This window comes from Mandrillus leucophaeus, unplaced genomic scaffold (assembly GCF_000951045.1).
Source record: "Mandrillus leucophaeus isolate KB7577 unplaced genomic scaffold, Mleu.le_1.0 Scaffold333, whole genome shotgun sequence".
Taxonomy (NCBI): Eukaryota; Metazoa; Chordata; class Mammalia; order Primates; family Cercopithecidae; genus Mandrillus; species Mandrillus leucophaeus.
In genome coordinates this window covers 3556974-3580482 of record NW_012103510.1, presented here as the reverse complement: position 1 = coordinate 3580482, position 23509 = coordinate 3556974, and the positions used below count along the sequence as shown (strand labels likewise).

Below are 23509 nucleotides of genomic sequence, written 5' to 3'. Positions count from 1 at the left end.
GCTGGGACTACAGGCGCCTGCCATTGTGCCCGGCTAATTTTTTTGTATTTTTTAGTAGAGATAGGGTTTCACCGTGTTAGCCAGGATGGTCTCAATTTCCTGACCTCGTGATCTGCCCACCTTGGCCTCCCAAAGCGCTGGGATTACAGGTGTGAGCCACCACGCCCAGCCAGAACAGCCACTTTTACCAATTTCTCACATATCCTTTCAGAGATACCTGTGCATATAAAAGGACATGTGTGTGTATTAACACAAATGGTAGCATGCTGGATACTTGGTCTGCATCCAGTTTAAAGCACTTCATAATATTTCTGAGTTGCAATTAATCTCATCCAGATAGGAAAATCATTATGTCTAGTACCGGAAGCCTTTATTAAGGAAAGGACGTTAAGTGCCTTTTTTTTTTTTGAGGTTTTACTTCTTTCAAAATTACCCTATTTCCTGAGACCTGAATTCTGTGAAATGACTGGGAGGAGGAGTTTGTTAAAATCAACAACTACTATTTCCCCTCTCCACAAAACCATTATCACTAACACATTTAGTCTTTGTTGGCCAGGGTGGGAAATAGGTTTTAATTGTACTAATGAAGTCTGTAAGCATGAGTGTCAGTTAAAACAAGTTTCCAGCTTCTTCAGACCCTCTTGTATATGTATTCTGTGTTCAGTGACATCGACCTAGTGGTGTTTGGGAAGTGGGAGAACCTACCCCTCTGGACTCTGGAAGAAGCTCTTCGGAAACACAAAGTCGCAGATGAGGATTCGGTGAAAGTTTTAGACAAAGCAACTGTAAGTTCTGCAGCATTTCATATTAAACCTTGGTTATTTACCTATGAAACTTGAATTAAAATTAAAGTTTGGTGAGCACAGTTACATTGCAAGTGAGTGATTCTTTCATTTTGTTAATGTCACCGTGCTTGCACATAAAAAGTTTTCTGGTTGTCCACGCTGGATTGTGACCACACAATCTTGGGTCACTGCAACCTGTACCTCCTCGGCTCAAGTGATCCTTCTACTTCAGCATCTCGAGGAGCTGGACTACAGACACAGCCTGCCATGCCTGGCTAATTTTTTTGTAAATTTTGTAGAGACGGGGTTTCACCGTGTTGCCCAGACTGATCTCCAACTCCTGGGCTCAAGTGATCCACCCACCTCTGCCTCCCAAAGTGCTGGGATTACAGGTGTGAGCCTCTGCACCTGGCCTGCATTTCTTTTAACAACAGCAGAATACCCAATTTTATCACACACAGTACTCACTGTACAGATGTTTGTTTTATTCATTTGCATTATTTTTTTTTTTTTTGAGACAGAGTCTTGCTCTGTCACCCAGGCTGGAGTGCAGTGGCGCGATCTCAGCTCACTGCAAGCTCCGTCTTCCGGGTTCACACCATTCTCCTGCCTCAGCCTCCCGAGTAGCTGGGACTACAGGCGCCTGCCACCACTCCCGGCTCATGTTTTGTATTTTTAATAGAGACGGGGTTTCACTGTGTTAGGCAGGATGGTCTCAATCTCCTGACCTCGTAAGCCTCCCCGCCTCAGCCTCCCAAAGTGCTGGGATTACAGGCGTGAGCCACTGCGCCCAGCAATATTTTATTCATTTTTTTAGAGAGAGATACAGTCTCACTATGTTGCCCAGGCTGTTCCCTAACTCCTGGACTCAAGTGATCCTCCCACCTCAGCCTTATGTGTAGCTGGGACTACAGGCGCACCCTACCATGCCTTGTTTATTTAAAAAAAAATTTTTTTTGTAGAGATAGGGTCTCCCTGTGTTGCCCAAGTTGGAGCATTTTTTGAAAAGAACTCCTGATAGCTCATGTAAATAATCATGTCAGTTTTTGAGAATAATTTTTATATCTTATCTTGTCAGGTTGCTTTTTGGGCTATTTGCAAAACTGACCAGTAATGCAAGGGGGTTGTAGTGTATATCTTAAGAATCCAGCAATTTTCTTATTAGAAACAGTTTGATGATACAAAACATTTAATACCTAGTATTCATCGTTCTTCATCTTATACTCAGAAAGTGTTCTCCAAAGTATTGAGGAAGGTTTTTGTTAGATAATTTTAAAATTATTATAACTATATGTCAACTAATAAACGAGATGATGGGCATATTAATTTACTTAACTGTGGTAATCACTTCAGTATGTATATCAAGCATAAGTATATCAAAACATGTATGCCTTAGATATAAACAATAAAAATAAATAATCAAAAATTGGACACCAAACAAAATTCTCAATTTATAGAAATTACAAAATATATTGTATGGGGCCCAATGCTAAATATGCAACATATGGTATTTGTAGCAGTCCAGGGTTACTGGGGTGTGCCATATTTAGAATACTCAGTGTTCTTATGCTCGCATGAGATGATGGAGACCTCATGTCTAGTAACCCTCCATCCCTTGATTTTGTCATTTAATCTGGTTAAAGCATTTACATTTTACCTTTCTTCTCTTTATAGGTACCTATTATTAAACTAACAGATTCTTTTACTGAAGTGAAAGTTGATATCAGCTTTAATGTACAGAATGGCGTGAGAGCAGCTGACCTCATCAAAGATTTTACCAAGGTCAGAGAATTTAGTGTTTATACAATAAAACTATTAGAAACGTAATTTTAAGATTCTGTTGTGGTGGTGGTCTAATATTTTTATATGCATGTTGCTGACAAACACCTCTCTCTCTCTCTCTCTTTTTAAAATAGAGCTAGGGTCTCACTCTGTCACCTAAGCTGGAGTTCAGTGGCTGGATCATGACCCACTACAGCCTCAAACTCCTGGGTTCAAGTGATCATCTCACCTCAGCCTCCCAAGTAGCTGGGACTACAGGCGTGAGCCACTACACCTGGCTTTTTTTTTTTTTTTTTGTAGAGAAGGGGTTTCGCCATGTTGCTCAGGCTAATCTCCAATCCCTAAGCTCAAGCAGTCCTCCTGCCTCAGCCTCCCAAAGCACTGGGATTATAGGCATGAGCCACCATGCTCAGCCTGCACCTTACTTTTGTATGCAATGGTTTTGCTTTCTTTGAATCTGCTTGTAATGATCAGTGACTAACTTATAATGTGACCTCAAGTAAGAATTAAAAGTTGAGAAAGCTTTTGAAGAAATTGTCTGCTCTAGATCCTTCCTTGTAGAGACAGAAGGGATGGAATTCTGCTACACAGTTGATTCCATCTGTTTTTAACCTTCAGGAGTTCAGATTAAGAACCTTTCCTTTAACCCATTTCCTGTTTGCCCCAAGAATACTGCGCGGGCAGTGAGCTGCACTTTCTTTTTTTTCTTTTTTTGAGGCAGAGTCTCGCTCTGTCACCCAGGCTGGAGTGCAGTGGTGCGATCTTGGTTCACTGCCACCTCTGCCTCCCAGGTTCAAGCAATTCTTCTGCCTCGATCTCACAAGTACCTGGGACTACAGGCACCCGCCGCCATGCCTGGCTAATTTTTGTATTTTTAGTAGAGATGGGGTTTCACCGTATTGGCCAGGCTGGTCCTGAACTCCTGACCTTGCAATCTGCTCACCTCAGCCTCCCAAAGTGCTGGGATTACAGGCGTGAGCCACTGTGCCCGGCTGTACTCTTTTTTTTTCTAAACAGGAAATAGGTTAAGAGTTTTAAGAGCATTTTCTAGATTTCAATCCCTAAATTACCTTTAAGGTGTTTCCTACAGGCTTCCTTACTTCTATTTTGAAATGATTTAAGTTTATTTCTATTCTATTTTCTTCCAAGATAGAGAAGAATTTGTCACCATTATCTGTGGAACATTTTACATACTTAGATAGTTGTCAGCTTTCTCCTGTCTAACCTAAACCATTAACTCCTTTGGCTTCTGTTAGAATATTCACAATTTTTTTTTTCTCAAGCAGCTCTAAAGTTTCTATTTCTTCTTTGTTTTTTAAGAAAAAATGTTAACTACTTGATGTTGCAAGCATTATCATCTTGCATAAATGTATGGAAGACAGAAAAGCAGAAAAATAAAAGAAATATTATCCATAATCTCACTATATTGGGTGTGTGTATGTGTGTGTGCATGTGCGCCTGTCTAATATTTTTCTGGAAAAAAGCTTTTAAAAATTGAAATTCGTATGCATGATAACATTCATCAGTATGAAGAGATGGTGTAAAGTGAGTCACCCTTACACCATAGATACTTAGATCATTTTTATAGAATTTCTCATTGCCAGTTATTATTTTTTGTGTTGCTTTTTTATGTTCTTTCAAATTATAAGCAAAAGGAGTAGCACATTATACACACATTGTCTCATACCTTTGTAAAAACTTAATGTTTTGGAGGTTTCTTCCTTATTGACACATAGAGGCTTGCTTTATTCTTTTTGTTGGTTACACAGGCAGTAGTCTTTTGTAAGACTGTGGCTGCTTGATTTAGCAGTTCTTCAGTGTTGTTCCAGTTTTTCTTTTGCTGTTAGAAAAAGGGATTGACGAACATACTTCCATGCATGCATCTTGCTTTACACGTGCAAAATGTCTGTAGGAAGAGTCCCAGAAGCAAAATTTTGAGGTCGAAGGGTATATCCAGGTAAAACTGCGTTAGATATTTCCCTAATTATTTATTCTTTCATATTCTCATTTTCTCTCTCTCCCTCCCCCTTTTCTTCTCCCTCTCCCTATCCCTCTCTCTCTTCCTCTGTCCCTCCCTTTCTCTTTTCTCTCTTTTTCTTTCCCTTCCTCTTCTTTTCTTTTCTTTTCTTTTCTCCTTTTCTTCCTTCCCCTTTCCCTTTTCCTTCCTTCTTCCTTTTCTTCCTTTCTTTCATTTTTTGACACCGGGTCTCACTCTGGTACCCAGGCTAGAGTGCAGTGATCATGGCTCACTGCAGCCTCAGCCTCTTGGGCTCAAGTGATCCTCCCACCTTAGCATGAGTATCTGGGATCACAAGCGGGCCTACCACACCTGGCTAACTTTTTTTTTTTTTTTTTTTTTTTTTTAAATGGAGTCTCACTCTGTTGCCCAGGCTAGAGTGCAGAGGCGTGATCTTGGCTCACTGCAACCTCCGCCTCCTGGGTTCAAGCGATTTTCCTGCCTCATCCTCCTGAGTAGTTGGGATTACAGGTGCTCACCACCACGCTCAGCTAATTTTTGTATTTTTAGTAGAGATGTAGTTTCATCATGTTGGCCAGGGTGGTCTCAAACCCCGACCTCAGGTGATCCGCCCTCCTCAGCCTCTCGAAGTGCTGGAATTATAGGCGTGAGCCACCAAGCCTGGCCACTTTTTTTTTTTTTCAAAGTAGAGATGAGGTCTTGCTATGTGGCCCCCCCCCTTTTTTTTTTCCTTTTTTTAAAATAGAGATGAGGTCTTGCTATGTGGCCCCCCCCCTTTTTTTTTTCCTTTTTTTAAAATAGAGATGAGGTCTTGCTATGTTGCCCAGGCTGTTCTTAAACTCCTGGGCTCAAGCAGTCCTCCTTGCTTGACCTCCCAAAATGTTGGGATTACAGGCATGAGCCACCAAACCTGACCCCTTATTGTTCTTTGGAAGGGAACTGTATCTAGACTGACTTAACTACAATGTGTTTTTTTTTTTTTTTTTTTTTTGAGACAGAGTCTTGCTCTGTCACTCAGGCTGGAGTGCAGTGGTGCGATCTTGGCTCATTGTACCCTCCACCTCCCGAGTTCAAATGATTCTTGTGCCTCAGCCTCTAGAATAGCTGGATCTACATACGTGTGCCACCACGCCCGGCTAATTTTTGTATTTTTAGTAGAGATGGGGTTTTTCCATGTTGGCCAGGCTGGTCTCGAACTCCCTACCTCAAGTGATCTGCCCACCTCGGCCTCCCAAAGTGCTGAGATTACAGGCGTGAGCCACCGTGCCCAGCCCACAATGTTTAAAAATACTTACTTCTCCATATTTTTGTTCTTTCCTATGCTTGCTTAGTTTGATACAATTTGCAAAAGTATAAGCTTTTTTTTTTTTTCTTTTTTATAGAAGCCATGCGTGTTCACTGTAGGACATCTAGAAAACAGAGATAAGAGTAAAGAAAAAAATAGAAATCACTGGCCAGGTGCTATGGTTCACACCTGTAATCCCAACACTTTGGGAGGCCCAGGCAGGCAGATCACTTGAGCTCAGGAGTTCAAGACCAGCTCAGGAGTTCAAGACCAGTGGTAAAACCCTGTCTCTACAAAAATACAAAAATTAGCTGGGTGTTGTAGGCTGAGGTGGGAGGATCACTTGAGCCCAGGAGCTGGAGATTGCAATGAGCCAAGATTGTGCTACTGTACTCCAGCCTGGGTGACAGAGTGAGGGGGAGAAAAATGGAAATAACTAGTAATTTTACCACCCTAAGTAATAATAGCTGTTAAGACTTCTTTGAAGATGTTGTGCCTGCTTTGTTTTCCTCAGTGGCCTCAGCCTATGGCATGGCTTACAGAGAGGAGTGAATGAATATGTGCACAGCAAAAGGTGGACTCATTCTGTACATACTTGTCCGTTCAGGTGTTCTCTAGGATAGCCCTGCCTCATTCCCTGTAAAGCGTGGAAGGGAGGGGTGGTCTGTTTGTAGTCATCAGCCCATGTGTAAGTCAGCAGGCCGGATTCTTGTTTGCCCCAGGACTGTGGCAGAATAATCTAAAGGTCCCTAGTCTACAGTGGCGCGCCACCAAGAAAAGTGATTCTTAAAAATCTCACTGATTTAGTGCTTTAAGATGTTGGTGACTTTGTCCTTGTACTCTTTCTATTATCTGTTTACAAATGAATATTAGAGGGTCATGGTCACAAATGAGCATCATCAGTTACATGCTGTTTGTGTTTCTATCCTATAGCAAGTACTTTTTTTTTTTTTTTTTTTGAGACGGATTCTTGCTCTGTCGCCCAGGCTGGAGTGCAATGGCACGATCTCGCCTCACTACATCCTCTGCCTCCCGGGTTCAAGTGATTCTCCTGCCTCAGCCTCCCAAGTAGCTGGGATTACAGGCTCCTGCCACCACTCCTGGCTGTTTTTTGTATTTTTAGTAGACACAGGGTTTCATCATGTTGGCCAGGCTGGTCTCTGACTCCTGACCTCAGGTAATCTGCCTGCCTTGGTCTCCCAAAGTGCTGGGATTACAGGCATGAGCCACCATGCCCAGCCCTGTAGCAAGTACTTAGATGCTATTATTCCTGTGTACATGTCTTACATTTTAGATATAAGGGGAGAACCATTCATTACCTATAGTTTACTTTTTTTTAATAGCTTACTCTTAGAATGGAAAATTAAGTATGTTGTATATCGCTACCAAATTTTATAATGTAAGGACCAATTTATGCCCCCTCTTAATGCTTAGATCTGTTGCTGATACAGGAATTCATTGAAAATACAATTTTCTTTTTCAGAAATATCCTGTATTGCCATACTTGGTTTTAGTATTGAAACAATTCCTATTGCAGAGGGACCTTAATGAAGTATTTACAGGTGGAATTGGTTCTTATAGTCTCTTTTTAATGGCAGTCAGTTTCCTTCAGGTAAGTCATATGGGTATACCATGCTAGTGCACACTAAAAGCAAAAGTGATCAATCAGCTGGGAAACATTTTGGAAAAAATCAAAATCAACCTGTAATTGCATTGTTTTCCTTGATTACTTACGGTTTTTCCCTTTAAACTGGGTACATTTTTATCATTTAGCAAATACATATTTTTAAATTTCTGTGAAAGAATATTTTTGGTTTTAAATCCCATATATTCTAGTATTTTTGAGACTTTTCACTGCAAATTTTAACATGCAGAATGTACGGCCTGGTTTCCATAAGCGTAAATAGTATAAGTGCCAGCAATAAGAATGTCTTCTAAGCAGCTAAATCTTGTAAGTTTAGTTGGAATTGAGATCTGCTATTTGGATGAGCAAATTTGAGTCTTAGTATTGTAAATGGGTGTGTTTATGTGGCGCAGGGTTGCCAGCTGCCTGAGTCTATTCGTGAGTCAGAACGACTTTGCTGATGTCTTGGGCCAAGCCAGCCCTGGTCGGCAGCCTGGTGCACCTGTAAAATTCAGCCTTACAAACAGTCTCCCACCATTCCCGCACCATGGGACTTTAGTGTTGTGTGTAACAGCAGTATAGGCTGCTGTTATCCCATTATCAATTGACTGCTATGCTAAACCAAAATTATAATAATATTGCTTGTAGAAGTTAGAATATAATTTATTCCCCCTCTCCTTGATAATTTAGCAAAAATCCAATATAATTTCTTCTTTTCTGCTTTTAGTTACATCCCAGGGAAGATGCTTGCATCCCCAATACAAACTATGGTGTTCTCTTAATAGAATTTTTTGAATTATATGGACGACACTTCAATTATTTAAAGACTGGCATCCGGATAAAGGATGGTGGTTCATATGTGGCCAAAGATGAAGTACAGAAAAATATGCTAGATGGCTACAGGCCATCAATGCTTTATATCGAAGATCCTTTACAACCAGGTATTGAAATTAGGTAAATTTTTGGGCATTCAAAGAGAGGGCACTGTCAGTCACCTTATTATACTTTAAATTCTCTTTAGATGAAAAATGAAGGAACAACTTCTAATTGTTATTCTTTTTTCATCAAAATATTTCATGAGCAAACATACTAAAATAAAGAGACACAGACAATAGAAAAACACCTTGGAGACTTCCAGATAAGTAGGGAGTAGAATCTGTTTAACCCTAAAAGCATAGTAGAAAAGGCATTACTTATTTGGATGGATTCATGTTTGGTGGCTGCTTCTCCTTTTTCTTGGGTCCTTATTGCCTTGATTATAACCAGTTGTCAGCAATTAATGAGGCTTTAATGAGATGATTCTGAAGTCCTTAGAGGCAGCAAGCACAGTAATATATCTTTGAATTCATGAGCAGAAGGATGCAAGGAGACAATGTATTTTCTTTTTGAATTTCTCCTTTCCTCTTTGATTTTGCATGTCTCTTTGTGCTTTTTCCAGCTTCGTGTGGGCTTGAAAGTAAGCAGAAAGTAAATTCCTTCCATGCTTTTTTGAAGTTCTGTTTGCTTGCTTGTGTCCTGATTTTTCTGAGCAATATTTTTTCTTGATATAATTGTAAAATATTTAGATTCTGCGTTGTTGGACTTCAGTGGAAGTGCTTTTAGTCATTTGCTTTAATGTGTAAACTTTGAAAATGAGTAAGGAAAGGGAGTGAAAAGATACAGTAGTTGCCTAGGAACCATTTCTGGCTTATTGAGCTGCCTTATAAACATTAATAGTTCTATGTGTTTATTCACTGAGAAAACATTACATTGATTGGGAGCCTGCTGTGTTCAAAAGCATTGGGCCAAAGGACACGAAGACTTTTCAGCGAGATGATCCTTGCTTTTTAGGGGCTCATAATTTAGAGTGATAAATAGATATATAGCTAATATAAACCCAAAAAATATAGAAGTATTTCTAATGTAACTTGGGGTTTCACTCTTAGGAGTGAACAGGGCGCTATTTCTTTTGTTTGCATAACTGTTTATGTTTGGAATGGGATAGTTCTTGATGGGCCAGAATACATTTCGACAACTGATACACCATAATGAAGTACCAACTGCATGATGCACATATTCAGAGACTGGGGAGCTTTGGGAACAGCTCACAGCTCAGCTTCCAGGCACAACTCTGGTGGGATAGCTATGGCCCTTGCTCTCCTGGAAGAGGGTCGTCAACATTTAGTGCACATTAAGCACAGTCAAGCTTACTGTGTTACCTATATTTCTTTTAAAGGTAATGATGTTGGAAGGAGTTCATATGGGGCCATGCAAGTGAAGCAGGCCTTTGATTATGCCTACGTTGTTTTGAGTCATGCTGTATCACCAATAGCAAAGTACTATCCCAACAATGAAACAGAAAGGTAAAAGTTCATGTGTAACCAGCCCATTGTGTCAAAATTGGTTGTGGCTTCTTATCTTCAAATTAATGTTATTCCCTCCCTCTCTCTTTCTTTTTAAACACGTGCAGCATACTAGGTAGAATAATTAGAGTAACAGATGAAGTCGCCACATACAGAGATTGGATATCAAAGCAGTGGGGCTTGAAGAATAGACCTGAGCCTTCATGCAATGGTAAGATATTTTCCTTGGTCGATTGACTGAGTATTAGAGGCTTTTCTGTGTTGTGTGCGTTTAATGGGAAGAAACGTTTTCCAATCTTTTGCCACTCTTTCAGGAAATGGTGTTACCTTGATAGTAGATACTCAGCAGTTAGATAAATGTAATAATAATCTATCTGAAGAAAATGAAGCCCTTGGAAAATGTAGAAGTAAAACCTCGGAATCTCTTAGTAAACACTCTTCAAACTCTTCATCAGGTCCAGTGTCGTCCTCTTCTGCCACACAGTCCAGCTCTAGCGATGTAGTAAGTATGATAGCCTCAGCTCTTCTGAACTCAGACGCATGCACGTTCTCTTGCTGGGGTTAATGCTGTCTTGAAGGCTAAGGCTACTTCCTTTGCTTACATTTTACTGGGATATTTTAATAACTTCCATGCTTGTACTTTTTCTCAACATTTTGTTATGAAAAATTTCAAGCATACAGCAAAAGTGAACAAATTTTAGTGAGCATTCATGTACTCACCAATAGATTCTGCCATTAACCTTTTACTTGCTTATCTCATACCTGTCTATCCATCACTCTATCCATTAATTCATCTTATTCTTTGATCTATTTCAAAGTAGATTACAGACATCAGTTCCCCTAGAGTACTGTAGCTTGTGCATCCTTGTAGCCAGACTCCAATATTTGTTTATTGTTTTTTCCTTTTTTTTTCTTTTGAGACAGGGTCTCCCTCTGTCGCCCAGGCTGGAGTGCAGTGGTATGATCTCAGCTCACTGCAACCTCCGCCTCCCATGTTCAAACAATTCTCCTGTCTCAGCCTCCTGGGTAGCTGGGATTACAGGCGCCTGCTACCACACAGGACTAATTTTTTTGTATTTTTAGTAGAGACGGGGTTTAACCTTGTTGGCCAGGCTGGTCTCAAACTCCTGAACTCAAGTGATCCACCTGCCTCACCCTCCCAAAGTGCTGGGATTACAGGCGTGAGCCACCGTGCCCAGCCTATTTTTTCCTTTTGATATGAAATTAACATATAAGGAAATCTTAATTGTACATTTACTAAATTTTTTTTTTTAATTTCCCTAATTTTTTTACTTTCATGGTCTAGGTTACTTGCTCATATGTTCACTAAATTTTATCAAATACATACATACACATGTATAGCCCAAAATCCTAATAAGGTACAAATATTACCATCAACCCAAAGAGCAAGCTCATGATTCTTTCATCAATCCCTAACCCCACCCTCAGAGGGAACCACTGTTACGATTTTTTTTTTTTTTTTTTGAGATGGAGTCTCGCTCTGTCGCCGAGGCTGGAGTGCAGTGGTGTGATCTTGGCTCACTGCAGCCTCTGCCTCCCGGGTTCAAGCGATTCTCCTGCCTCAGCCTCCTGAGTAGCTGGGATTACAAGCATGAGCCACCCCACCTGGCCTTTAACATTTTTCTTTCTTTCTTTTTTTTGCAGCCAGGTGCACACCACCGTGCCTGGCTAATTTTTTTTATTTTTAGTAGAGACGGGGTTTCACTATGTTGGTCAGGCTGGTCTTGAACTCCTGATCTCGTGATCCACCCACCTCAACCTCCTAAATTGCTGGGATTACAAGCATGAGCCACCCCACTTGGCCTTTAACATTTTTCTTTCTTTCTTTTTTTTTTTTTTTTGAGACGGAGTCTTGCTGTGTCACCCAGGCTGGAATATAATGGCATGATCTTCGCTCACCACAAGCTCCACCTCCTGGGTTCAAGCGATTCTCCTGCCTCAGCCTCCTGAGTATCTGGGATTACAGGCATGTGCCACTACACCGAGCTAATTTTTTCTTTTTTTAGTAGAGATGGGGTTTCACCATGTTGGCCAGGCTGGTCGCGAGCTCCTGACCTTGTGATCTGCCCACCTTGGCCTCCCAAAGTGCTGGGATTACAGGTGTGAGCCCAGCTGTTATGACTTTTTAACACCATAGTTAGTTTTGCCTGTTTCAGAATTTCATATATATGGAACCACATAGAATATACTTTTGTGTAAAGCTTCTTTCACTCAATTTTTTTCAGCTTCCTGGTTGAATTTTATTTGTTTTTTTGTTTTTTTTGTTTTTTGAGACGGAGTCTCGCTCTGTTGCCCAGGCTGGAGTGCAGTGGTGTGATCTTGGCCCACTGCAAGCTCCACCTCCCGGGTTCCCGCCATTCTCCTGTCTCAGCCTCCCGAGTAGCTGGGACTACAGGTGCCTGCCACCGCACCTGGCTAATCTTTTGTATTTTTAGTAGAGACGGGGTTTCACCATGATCTCGATCTCCTGACCTCGTGATCCACCCGCCTAGGCCTCCCAAAGTGCTGGGATTAGAGGTGTGAGCCACTGTGCCCAGCCAAATTTTTTAAAATTGAGGTATGATTAACATAAAATTCAGCATTAAAAATGTACAATTCAGTGGTTTTTAGAACATATTCACAATGTTGTGCAGCCATCTCCAGTAATTCTAGAACATTTCCATACCCCAAGAAGAAACCCTGCATTTAGTAGTAGTTTCTCCTAATTCTTCCTTCCCTCCCTTATCCTCTGGTAATTTCTAATCTACTTTCTCTTTCTATCCTGATAGAATTTTTTTTCTTCCCCCATCCTGATAGAATTTATGTGTCAATTATAACGTAAGTTACCTTTTAAAATCAAGGTTAATTTGTAGTTTACTGATTTGATATCTAAAGCAGGCTTACCTGTTTGATTTTAACTTTATTAAGTATAGGACATGAAAAGTAATCTAAATATTGTATGTTGTTGATGACCGTGTGTCAATATGGAATCATAAATCCTCCTGTGCAAAATCTCCCCGTTTGCCCTTTTGTTCCTAGAGCAGTATGCTCTGGAGGACAGAATGCCAAGCTAGATGTCACAGACACAGGGAGATGGAGTCTTGGGAAGTGAGAGACTGCGACTCTGAGATACTGGGTAAAGTGCCAGGGCCAGGGTGGAGACCTGCAGAGAGACGTAGCATTGTCATGGCCCAAGCAGCCCAGAAACAGGTGGGGCTCAGCCCACTGTCGCTGGGAAGTCTGCACCCACCCACACCAGTATGTTTGGTTGGAATGATCACTGATTTGTCATTACAGACAAATGACATCTTGTGTCTGGCTGAAGCCAGGGACTAGGACCTAGGTTCCTCACTCTTTACCATACTCTTTCATTTTCTATAAATAAAAAAACAAATAAACTCAGACCTCTGTGAGCTCCTTCAAGGTAAGATGTGGGCAGTGGATTTAACAATGAACAGAAGCTCTCTGATAAAATCAGTCACTTTAAATGTTTAGAGGAAAATTTAAACAAACAATTAATTTTGTAAATTCCTCAGTGTGCTTCTTTTAACTCCCAAATGTTTAAATTTAGTCTAGAGAGTACTTTAACCAAAATTGTTTTTCTTTCTGAATATTGAGTATCTAAATTACTAATATGTCACATTATAACTCATGTGACTTGTGTTAGGATTCCGATGCAACACCATGCAAAACCCCGAAACAGCTGCTTTGCCGTCCGTCCACTGGGAACCGAGTAGGGTCGCAAGATGTATCCCTGGAGTCCTCTCAGGCAGTTGGCAAAATGCAAAGCACCCAAACCACTAACACATCCAACAGCACCAACAAATCTCAGGTATGTGGAATGTGGGTTTTTAATTGTTAGTGTTTGATACAAAATATTTAGAGTTTCCTACATGTGAATAATATGCAGCATGGGTTTGAAGAAAACGCTAGATTGAAGAACAAACTTACTTTATTCTAAGAGATTCCAACACACGACAGTGCTTCTAGGAACAGGATGTCCTAAGGATCTTTGTGAGACACCATTGTAACATAAACCTCTTCAGAAATCTATTGACTGGTCCTTATAAGATGTTCCAGCCAAACTACCATATAAAAAATGTTTCAGTTGAGGCCGGGCGCGGTGGCTCAAGCCTGTAATCCCAGCACTTTGGGAGGCCGAGACGGGCGGATCACGAGTTCAGGAGATCGAGACCATCCTGGCTAACACGGTGAAACCCCGTCTCTACTAAAATACAAAAAAAATTAGCCGGGCGAGGTGGCGGGCGCCTGTACTCCCAGCTACTCGGGAGGCTGAGGCAGGAGAATGGCGTGAACCCGGGAGGCGGGGCTTGCAGTGAACTGAGATCCGGCCACTGCACTCCAGCCTGGGCAACAGAGCCAGACTCCGTCTCAAAAAAAAAAAAAAAAAAAAAAATGTTTCAATTGTACATGAAATAAGCTGGCATGAAGGTTTTGTGAGGCCTCATGGCAGTGTGCATGTCTGGGAATAATGTATCCTTTTCTAATATTTTAAGGTTCAATACCTTGTTGCCAGTGTTGAAATGATCAGCTGGCTGTCAGGCATGGTCAGTTGATTAACATTAGCCTGGACTTAAAAGGCCACAGAGATACTCTAGTTTAAGTTTTTTGTTGCCTAGAATTGTCATTAACTGTGTAATGACTCAGAGTGAGGGGAGGAAGCCATTGATATGGGGCTCTGGCCTGAGGCTGGGTCACTCCTAACTATAACTGGGAACCTGGGAAGAGGCCTTTTGGCTGTTACCTTGTGTCTGATTTGACTCACTGAGTTCATTTTACCTCCGTGGCTTTTAGCCATGTATGCCAGACACAGACTCATTGCAAAATACCAGTTCAAGTGACAGGGTTGACAGAAGGGACTGGGGTCATGAGAAAGCCACAGGCCATGAATAGCAGGAAGGGAGCGGCCACCTGTGCTGACCCCAACCTACCCGTGTGCCTGTCATGTCCAAGAGCCTCTTCCTGCTATGTGACTTATGATGTGGTATTTGGGTTGGTAGGTTTCTTAAGAAAACCTTTACATCCCACACACACTGTTAAGAAGGTAAGCGAGTGGTCTATGCTTTTTAATATTTCCATTAAAATAAAGTAAGGGTTTCAGAACTAAAAAGAGTTAACCCCTGTAACAGCTTTTTCTGCCCACTAGATAAGTCAGTGGTCAGTAAGGTAACTCTCTAGCCAGCATATTCCTAGTTTTGAAAGCTGCCCCAAATCCAGATGCTTTTCTGCAGTACTGATGTCTTTGTGGTCGTTTTCTGTTTCTGCAGCATGGATCAGCAAGGCTCTTTCGTTCTTCCAGCAAAGGCTTCCAAGGTACAACTCAAACAAGCCATGGTTCCTTGATGGCAAACAAACAACATCAAGGCAAATCCAATAATCAGTATTACCATGGCAAAAAGAGGAAACACAAGAGGGACGCGCCCCTCTCAGACCTCTGTAGATAGTCGGCGCTGCGCGGTGGACTGTCTTCTCTGTGCAATGATCTCATGCTCAGGACAGTTGCGCAGGGACTCCTGGGAGACATTCAGGAGCCTCACACTGTTCAGACGTTGATTTAGCAACTGCGTTTTTTCCCAGCTCGCCACAGAATGGATCATGAAGACTGACAACTGCAAAAAAAAAAAAAAAAAAAAAAAAAAAAAAAAAAAAAAAAAAAAAAAAGCATAAAAGGGGGAAAAAAAGGCTGCTTATTTGATAAGTCATATGCTACAACAGGGTCATTTTAAGATTTAAAGCTTGAATGTAAAATAAATATATTTCTCATTGGCTTTATGCAGAGTTATAGGGAATAGTATTCAGTGTTGGTAGGGTGATAGAAACAATATCAGAGGATGGGGTGGGGAAGGAAAACAAAGGTATCTGATAGGAAGTCCAGATTCCAAAGGGGAAAGTGATCTGTGCATGTTTTGTTTTTTTTTTTAATATTTTTGCATATATTTACCATTTTATTGTGTGTATGTATAGAAGACCATATAGGAAATTGATATTTGTAATAGTGGATTTGTTAATAATACTTTTTACATAACATTACTGTTTAAATTGTAAACAGATTTTTTCTCAGGATTAGTTTGAAAAATAATCTAAATTGTCATCTTAACATCCATATATAGGGAAGTGATTAGTTCTATTACTCAATTTGTTTTTCTCAGCATTGAAATGACTTAATAGAACCCTTGTGTCCTGCTGCAAAAATTTCTCCTCTCTAAAGAAAAGGTTTATGGTGGCAAATGATGTTTATTTTATTTTGTAAAAAAAAAAAAAAAAAAAAAAAATACTATGTACTTTGTGTAAACACTGAAAAATCTCTGGTCATCTCTGAGAATTAACTTGCAACTGTTTTCTATAGTGCTGTTGTCTTGGGCAATGGGCAATTACATGACTTTGTGTTTGCTGCCTTTGCAGTCTTTTTTTTTCCCCCCCATTTCTTCCTAATAGGAAAAAAAACCCCAAAAAAACAAAACAAAACAAAAAAACGGCCACCCATGTCTGGTCTCATTCCTGTTGCAGTGAAACTTCGAGTTCCACAGACTTTGCATGCTGGCTTCTCTAACCCTGTGTGCTGCGTGTGCCTGTTTCTCATCTCTTATTCTTTTTAAAATTCATGCTTAACTACTGTGGGAGAATAACTGTAAACAGCTTTAATTAAATCATACTTATAAAAAACTATTTTCTTATATTCCACTTTATGCTTTTGGTATTGTTGATCTTTCCAAATTAAATGGTCTTTGATAATGGATCTATTTTGTATTGCCTTATTAAGACCAAATACTTCTTGTCATCCCATTCTTTATCCTCTTCTTTCATGGAATTGTTATCATTAATTAAAACTTTTTTAAGCATTGGCTTGTTTCAATCATACTGTAAATTTTGGTTGTAGTCAGCTTTGAGTGCAATGAGATGTATAATTCTGTTATCATTACCTGTTGAGTTTGAAACTCAGTTGGGAATATTTAATATAATAGAATGTAAGTGACATTTCTGAAAATGCTTTCTTTCAGGGTGAAAGCTCTTATGTTTAGCATCAGTGTGTATGGCTCTGTTAAATACAGCCATTTCTGAGACAAGATTCTTTTATATATATATACATATAAAGTACTATTGGCTTTTAGGAGTTTCTTTTATATACATTTATGAAATACTGAAGACCAATCAGACCATTAATGGACACTTAGTGTAACTTTTTATAAAGAAAATAATGCTAAAGTAAGACCAAAACTGATGTCATCACTGAAATTAACAATTTTCAATATGTTCATATTTTAATTCACAATGGAAAAATGTGTTCCGAAACTGGAAACTCATAGTACTCGTGTAAACTGTGGAAGATTTTAAATGCGATGTTATTTTGACAATGTTTTAAATTTTTGAGTCACATTCTGATCAGAATTTTTATCGAGATGTTGAGCTTTTGTTTTTGAAACTAGTTTGTCATAACCTTGTGCATAATCACAGTATTTATTTTCTAGGACAATTGTGAATGTGTAGACTTATGTTTACTGCTAAGGGAACAATTATTTATAAAATAATATTAAATCCAGTATTAGCTGCCTATTTCAGACACTTAATACTTGCAGAGATCTATGTTACATTTACCACACTGAAGTTTTTTTTGTTGTTTTTTGTTTGTTTGTTTTTAAAGAATCACCCTCATTGTTGAAAGTAAATGTACTCTTAGGGTGCGAATATTAGTGTTCCAATAAGCATGTGATTATATTAAGGTGGTGGTAGCGGGAAGATAATCTTGATTCCATTGGGAATCTTAGGTTTTCGTAAATTTATTGGGAAAATAGTTTTTCCTGTACTGCTGAAGTTTCTTTTTGGTAAACAGTATCTTTCTAAAAGAAAAAAGCATGAAGGAGAAATTGAGGTGTGTATACATTTCCTCAAATGACCAGCATTGTATTCGTGAATACTGTGTATCTTGCAGTGAACAGTGTGGAAGCTGTTCATTTTTCAATCTGAAGTAAAATACTTTCAATAACTTTTAGTTTGCCTGCTCATTTGTTTTATACATTTCATCTCTCTATTTGACTCCTATCTTACTTCTTTTTTGAGTTTTAATACTTTCTATAAAGATTTTGTGAATATATCAGAAATGTGTCATTTATATATTATAGTCCATTCATATCCATGAATCATAACCTTCCTTTGCTAATACTTGTAGAATGGGATTTTACAAATTCTGCCTCACTCTGGTGACATTTCTCTGGCAGTCATGTATGTGTACCTGGCCATTAGAAATATTAATATTTAAATACTGTTTTTTAGAGGTGCTGATGGGTTGGTGAGGTGTCAGCACAAAATCTTATGAGTTATGTTTTGATGATAAAAGTATATCCATTTTTTCCCTCCAGCTTTAAGGTGACTGTGAAAGTGCCTGGTTTTGAACGTCTTTGTTTGGTTTGGAGATGTTGCACTCAGTTTTCAAATCTAGCTTGGATCTGTAGGACCTATGTTTTTTATAAGTAATTGCCCTCCAGTCTTCAACAGTTGATTCTGTTATATTTTTGGCCTATTTTGAGTGTACTTTACCTTTACTTGCATTTTGAGCCTTATTAATATTTAGCTTATTTGATTTGGCTCCAGTATTCCTAGATGAAATCTGCACAGGGCAAAACATGGGCAATAGGGTGAGCATTTTTAATTGTCTTTTTCCACTGGAACCTTATATATCTCCATGTGTTTTCTGCTCATTCCCTCCCCCATGAAATGGTAAGTGTACTTGTGTTTGCCTGAACCTATGGACTAGTGTTTGGGGTTTCTGGAAACACTAGAGGGTCAGAAAAGAGTAATAACCACTTGAAGTGCAGGATTCTCTTGCCGTGACATGTTCGTTGCAAAGCCCTCTCCAGCGACTGGGAGGTGTAGTTGTTAAGGTTGATCTGTTAGAAATCACCATTATGAGGTATTAGTGGTAAATGTTGCTGATATTTTTATTGGTCATGACTACATCTCAGTTTTACTTTAATATTGATCTATAGTTTGATCAGTTCCTTGAATTCTAACATGTTGATTTCTCAATGTTTCTGTCACTAACCAAGAATGTTTCTAGACAGTTGGTTGCTTCACAGTCAAAATTAAATGGTAAACTATCAAAAAGACATTCCCAATTTTGCTGTGATAAATATTGAAACATTAAAATTAATGAACAGAAGAATTTATTCTTACCCATCTATTCTTCTTCTCCTAGTTCATTACACTTTTTCAGTTACTGGAAAGGCACATTCTCTAAGTATGTGGTGAGCAAAATATTCTATAAATGCCTCTAACAAACCTAATTGAATATAAAAGTTACATTTAGTAGTTACTGTTGATAGTAATTTTCATCAGGGTCATAGTTCATCTAGTAAAATATTTAGAGAGTGACGTTAACATTCCAGCATTAAAGTGGGAACAAAGATGTGTATGTGAAATTCCTTGAAAGAGTTCATCTTGCCTTGGTTTCTGACCCTCAAGACTAGCTACCTGCCATCTTGTCAGAACATTTGTGGGTAGAATAAGTGTTAAAGATCAAATTTTAATGTGCTCCTTGATATTTAACATAGCTAAGAAACAAGCCAGATTTTACTGCAGAAGTTATTTACATGATTTGAAAACTCGACCTAACTGGAAGCCTTTTTCTCAGTCATCTTGTTCTGAGCCATCTTGACTTCACACCATTAGCAACTTTTCTTTTTTTTTGGTCAAAGATAATGAGCTAAATATATGTAGATATTGAATGTTGACAAAATTATTAACCAGAAAAATTGCTTATAAAGTCTGCTGATCTATTTGATAGCTAGAATTAAATATTTGAGGGCAGTTTTTAGTTAGTAAACTGCTAATGTTTATTTTACTGTCTCTCAGGTTTTTGGTTTTTTAAAAAATGTTTGGCCTTTACATTTTCTATTTAAGTGTGTACTTTATTGAGTTTAACCTTGTCCGTAGCCTAGTAGCCTGAAAGAAAAGGAGGCAGAACCAGAGAGATGGATGTAGTGCATTCCCTTTGGTTATTATAAATTTGTGGTAGCTCCTGAATTTACTGAGAGATATTTTAGCTATGTCAATAAGAACAGCTAATGATGTGGAAATCAGGTGTTCTCTTGTGTATTTCAGTGAACGTTTTTATTAGTATTTGCATATCATCTCTAGTTCTACGTTTTAACTTAACGTCCTTGTGGCTTCACCACTGAGGTACCTTTCACTACACCAGCTTCTGCGTGGCCTGGTAACATGGAAGGTCTCTCCTAAGGACAGTCTGGACATATTTTGGGGGAATGTTATTTATCTTAAAGATGCCTAGAAACAACGCATATAGTACCAGTGAGAAAGTATGAAGTAAACAAGTTGCTCAGGCTGGGCATGGTGGCTCACGCCTGTAATCCCAGCACTTTGGGAGGCTGCAGTGGGAGGATTGCTTGAGGCCAGGAGTTCAAGACCTTTGTCTCTTAAAAAAAACAAACAAAAACCTGAATGGTGAGGTGGGGTAGAATTGGGTAGGGGAGGGAAAGGGGGACTTGGAAAAGCATTCCCCAAAGCCAGTGACTTGGTGAGGTTCAGTACTTGCCTCTTAGAAGTTAGCCCATGCCTTTCAAAGAGTGAAATGATGGGTTATCAGCTACATTCTTGGAGTTAATATGTTTCTTCATCTTTCAATTTGGGTTCTGTGCTATTCATAGCTCTTTCCTAAGGCCATTTCATTATTACCTCTTATATTTAGTTGCAATTTATCATAATATGTTGTTTTTGTCCCTAAACTTAATCTCCTAATTTTAAGATCCTCTCTGATTTTTGCATATTGAAACTTGCAGAAGTCACTTTTAAAAAGTCTTTTGAAAGTCTTGCAATCCTAAAATAAATCAAGCTTGTTTGTTAGAAGTGTCATGAGTCTCCAGTCTTTACTACTAAAAAGCAGCCCTGCCTTAACACACATTGTTATGGGTGACAAGTGACGGACAACAAGTGTAGTTTCTGGATATAAAGAGTGAAGGACTATTGGGTTAAACATTTTTAGTGGAATATACATAGATATGTATATTTAGAAACTTTGGTGAAGCCAGTATTTGTTTTTAATAACCTTTTCATTTATTTCCTTCTTTGATTAGCATTGTCTTCTGTGTTAAGAAATGTGGACTCCTGTGAGGTGCTGGAGGTTTGAATCATCTTGAAAACTTTCCAGTCTTGTCTAGTTACCACTGCAGAGACACTAAGGAATTTACCAGAAAAAGATATTTGATACAAATGATTTAAGAAATCTCAACATTTCCTGAGGCCATATCACTGGGCAACCAGTGATGAAAACTATGAATGAATTGCACACCTGGAAGATTTTTTAAGCTAACGACAGTTTCTTCAAAGATGTCAATTATTTGCCTTGGAAATTTTATAAATTGCATTTCTATGCACATCTGCCCCTAGTGCTTACCACTTGGTTTATTATTCATAATCTGCAATTCAATAAAGGCTTTGTGCTTTCATTTATCTTCAAAACCTCTGGTATGAGCCCTTATGTAAAACCTGAATGACTACTTTTTCTAAAATTTAAAGACAGCTCTGTTTAGGCAGGTTTTCTTGTGCACATATGACATTTCTGTGGCTAGTTCTGTAAGCTGGTTCTCATCCTTTTTAATACTAGTACTGGGAGATGCTTGAGGATGTTGTTTTCATCCTACTCTGTCCTAGACAATGATAACCGTTTGACTCCCCCCCGCCCCAACAGCCACGGAAGATTATGGAAACTAATCTCATAGAATTTGGTTATTCACAAATGCCAGCCCAGTTTCACCCTCTACTTTAATGCAGGGGGTTATGCTTGCAATATGAAATGCATTACCATAGGTTGGGCAGAGTAACAAGTAACAGATAATTACAACAGAATAATGAAAACAGTTCTCCAGAGTAGTGAGAGAGGCAGGGTTAGTAACCAAAGTGCAGCCTAAGGCATGTCTCAGAATTTTCCCTCAGCAGGGTAGGATTTGGTTTGGACTGGTCTGTCTGCCTGGGAGCTAGCCAAGCGGTGACCAAAAAAAAATCTCGGATAGTTTCCCGTAAGATAATCCCAAACTGGTTTAGAGTGAAGGTGCTCAGCAGCATGTAGACAACTGGCGGGTGAAACCAGACTGCCCACTCCAGCGCAATGTCTTTTTTCCCCCCTGCCTTTTTTTTTCTTCAGACAGGGTCTCACTCTGTCACCTAGGCTGGTGCAGTGGTGCCATTCCAGCTTACCGTAGCCTCGACCTCCTGGGCTCAAATGATCTGCCCACCTTGGCCTCCCAAAGTGCTGGGACTACAGGTGTGAGCCACCACACCTGGCCGATTTCTGCTGCTTAAACCTCTGCTGGAAGTGCTCTCTTTAAAAAGGCAAAAAAAGCAAAATCCTCCTAAAGATTATCCCAAAAGTTTCTCAAATATAATAGTAGAGAATGAATATCCATGACAATTTTGTCCATCTACCTAGACACAGTGAATTATTTCACAAGTAACATATGAATGTATTTTCTATTGTGAAGAAATGTAAACATTTAAGTAAAAGGATCTAGCTGCACTTCAGTCCCTAATCCCACTCATCTCCCCAAACCCATCCATCTTAGTATTATGGGACATAGCCTAGATTTTTTTTCTGTGCATTTATACACATGAACAAGTATAATTTCAGGGAGTCTTTCATCCTTTAACACAAATGGGATCGTATTGTAGTTTTCTGCAATTCCCCTACCATATAAAGATGTGTTTCCAGGTCAGTACACATAGAGATATATTTCATTCCTTTTTATTATGCTGACTTTTGCTTGCAAGTTGCTTTGGCAAATTAATGTGTCAGACACATCAAGGCTAACAAATTAATAGAAACATCCAGTATTTTTCAGCTTCCTTTTTGTTTTTAGAGAGAGGGTCTTGCTCTGTTGCCCAGGCTTACTGCATCAGCTTACCTTAAATAGGGATTTTCTAAAGTACTGCTATTTGATGACAATTTTCTTCTGAACCCATTTTACTAAGGAAAAAATCTTTCCCACAGTTTTACATTTAAATTTTTTTTTTTTTTTTTTTTTGGCCAGGCACGGTGGCTTATGCCTGTAATCCCGCACTTCGGGAGGCCAAAGTGGGAGGATCACTTGAGGCCAGGAGTTCAAGACCAGCCTAGGCAACATGGTGAAAACCCATCTCTACTAAAAAATACAAAAATTAGCTGGACGTGGTGGCATGCACCCATAGTCCCAGCTACTCTGGAGGCTGAGGCAGGACATTCGCTTGAACCTGGGAGTCAGAGGTTGCACTGAGCTGAGATTACACCACTGCACTCCAGCCTGGGCAACAGAGACTCTTTGAGACAGAGATTCTGTCCCCCACCCCCCAGAAAAAAGAAAAAAGAAAAAGAAAATTGAAGAGATGGGGTGGGGGTGAGGTCTCACCATGTTGCCTGGGAACTCCTGGCCTCAAGTGATCTGCTCATCTTGGCCTCCCAAATTGCTGGGATTACAGGCATGAGTCACCACACCTGGCCAGTTTGACATTCTTTTAAGTTGAATTTTCATGACTTGCTTTGAAAACTGTTTCCTTTGATATTTTTGCTGGGTTTAAATGTTATAAATATAACATGGTCATCTGAAACAGTGCTTTGCTATTTTTTCTATACTTTATTTCCACTTTTCAGAATATGTCACCCTTGGCAAAACTGATGAAACAGTTACATTGATAATTCTCCACCACCTACCC

General features: G+C 39.4%; 1 protein-coding gene across 2 annotated transcripts in view; it reads left to right on the top strand.

Annotated features, from left to right (window-relative positions):
- PAPD5 (PAP associated domain containing 5) overlaps nucleotides 1-21286 on the top strand; it is a 94244-nt gene extending 72958 nt beyond the window's left edge. The window contains exons 4-12 of one of the 2 annotated variants that reach the window (XM_011988650.1): nucleotides 665-785; nucleotides 2460-2567; nucleotides 7314-7442; nucleotides 8182-8395; nucleotides 9670-9796; nucleotides 9904-10007; nucleotides 10111-10298; nucleotides 13464-13628; nucleotides 15085-21286. In XM_011988650.1, the coding sequence (XP_011844040.1) occupies nucleotides 665-785; nucleotides 2460-2567; nucleotides 7314-7442; nucleotides 8182-8395; nucleotides 9670-9796; nucleotides 9904-10007; nucleotides 10111-10298; nucleotides 13464-13628; nucleotides 15085-15261 (1333 nt within the window). In that variant the 3' untranslated portion in view covers nucleotides 15262-21286. The remainder of the gene's footprint in view (nucleotides 1-664; nucleotides 786-2459; nucleotides 2568-7313; nucleotides 7443-8181; nucleotides 8396-9669; nucleotides 9797-9903; nucleotides 10008-10110; nucleotides 10299-13463; nucleotides 13629-15084) is intronic. The other variant, XM_011988651.1, reaches the window with a different exon arrangement.
- The last annotated feature ends 2223 nt before the right edge of the window (nucleotides 21287-23509 follow it).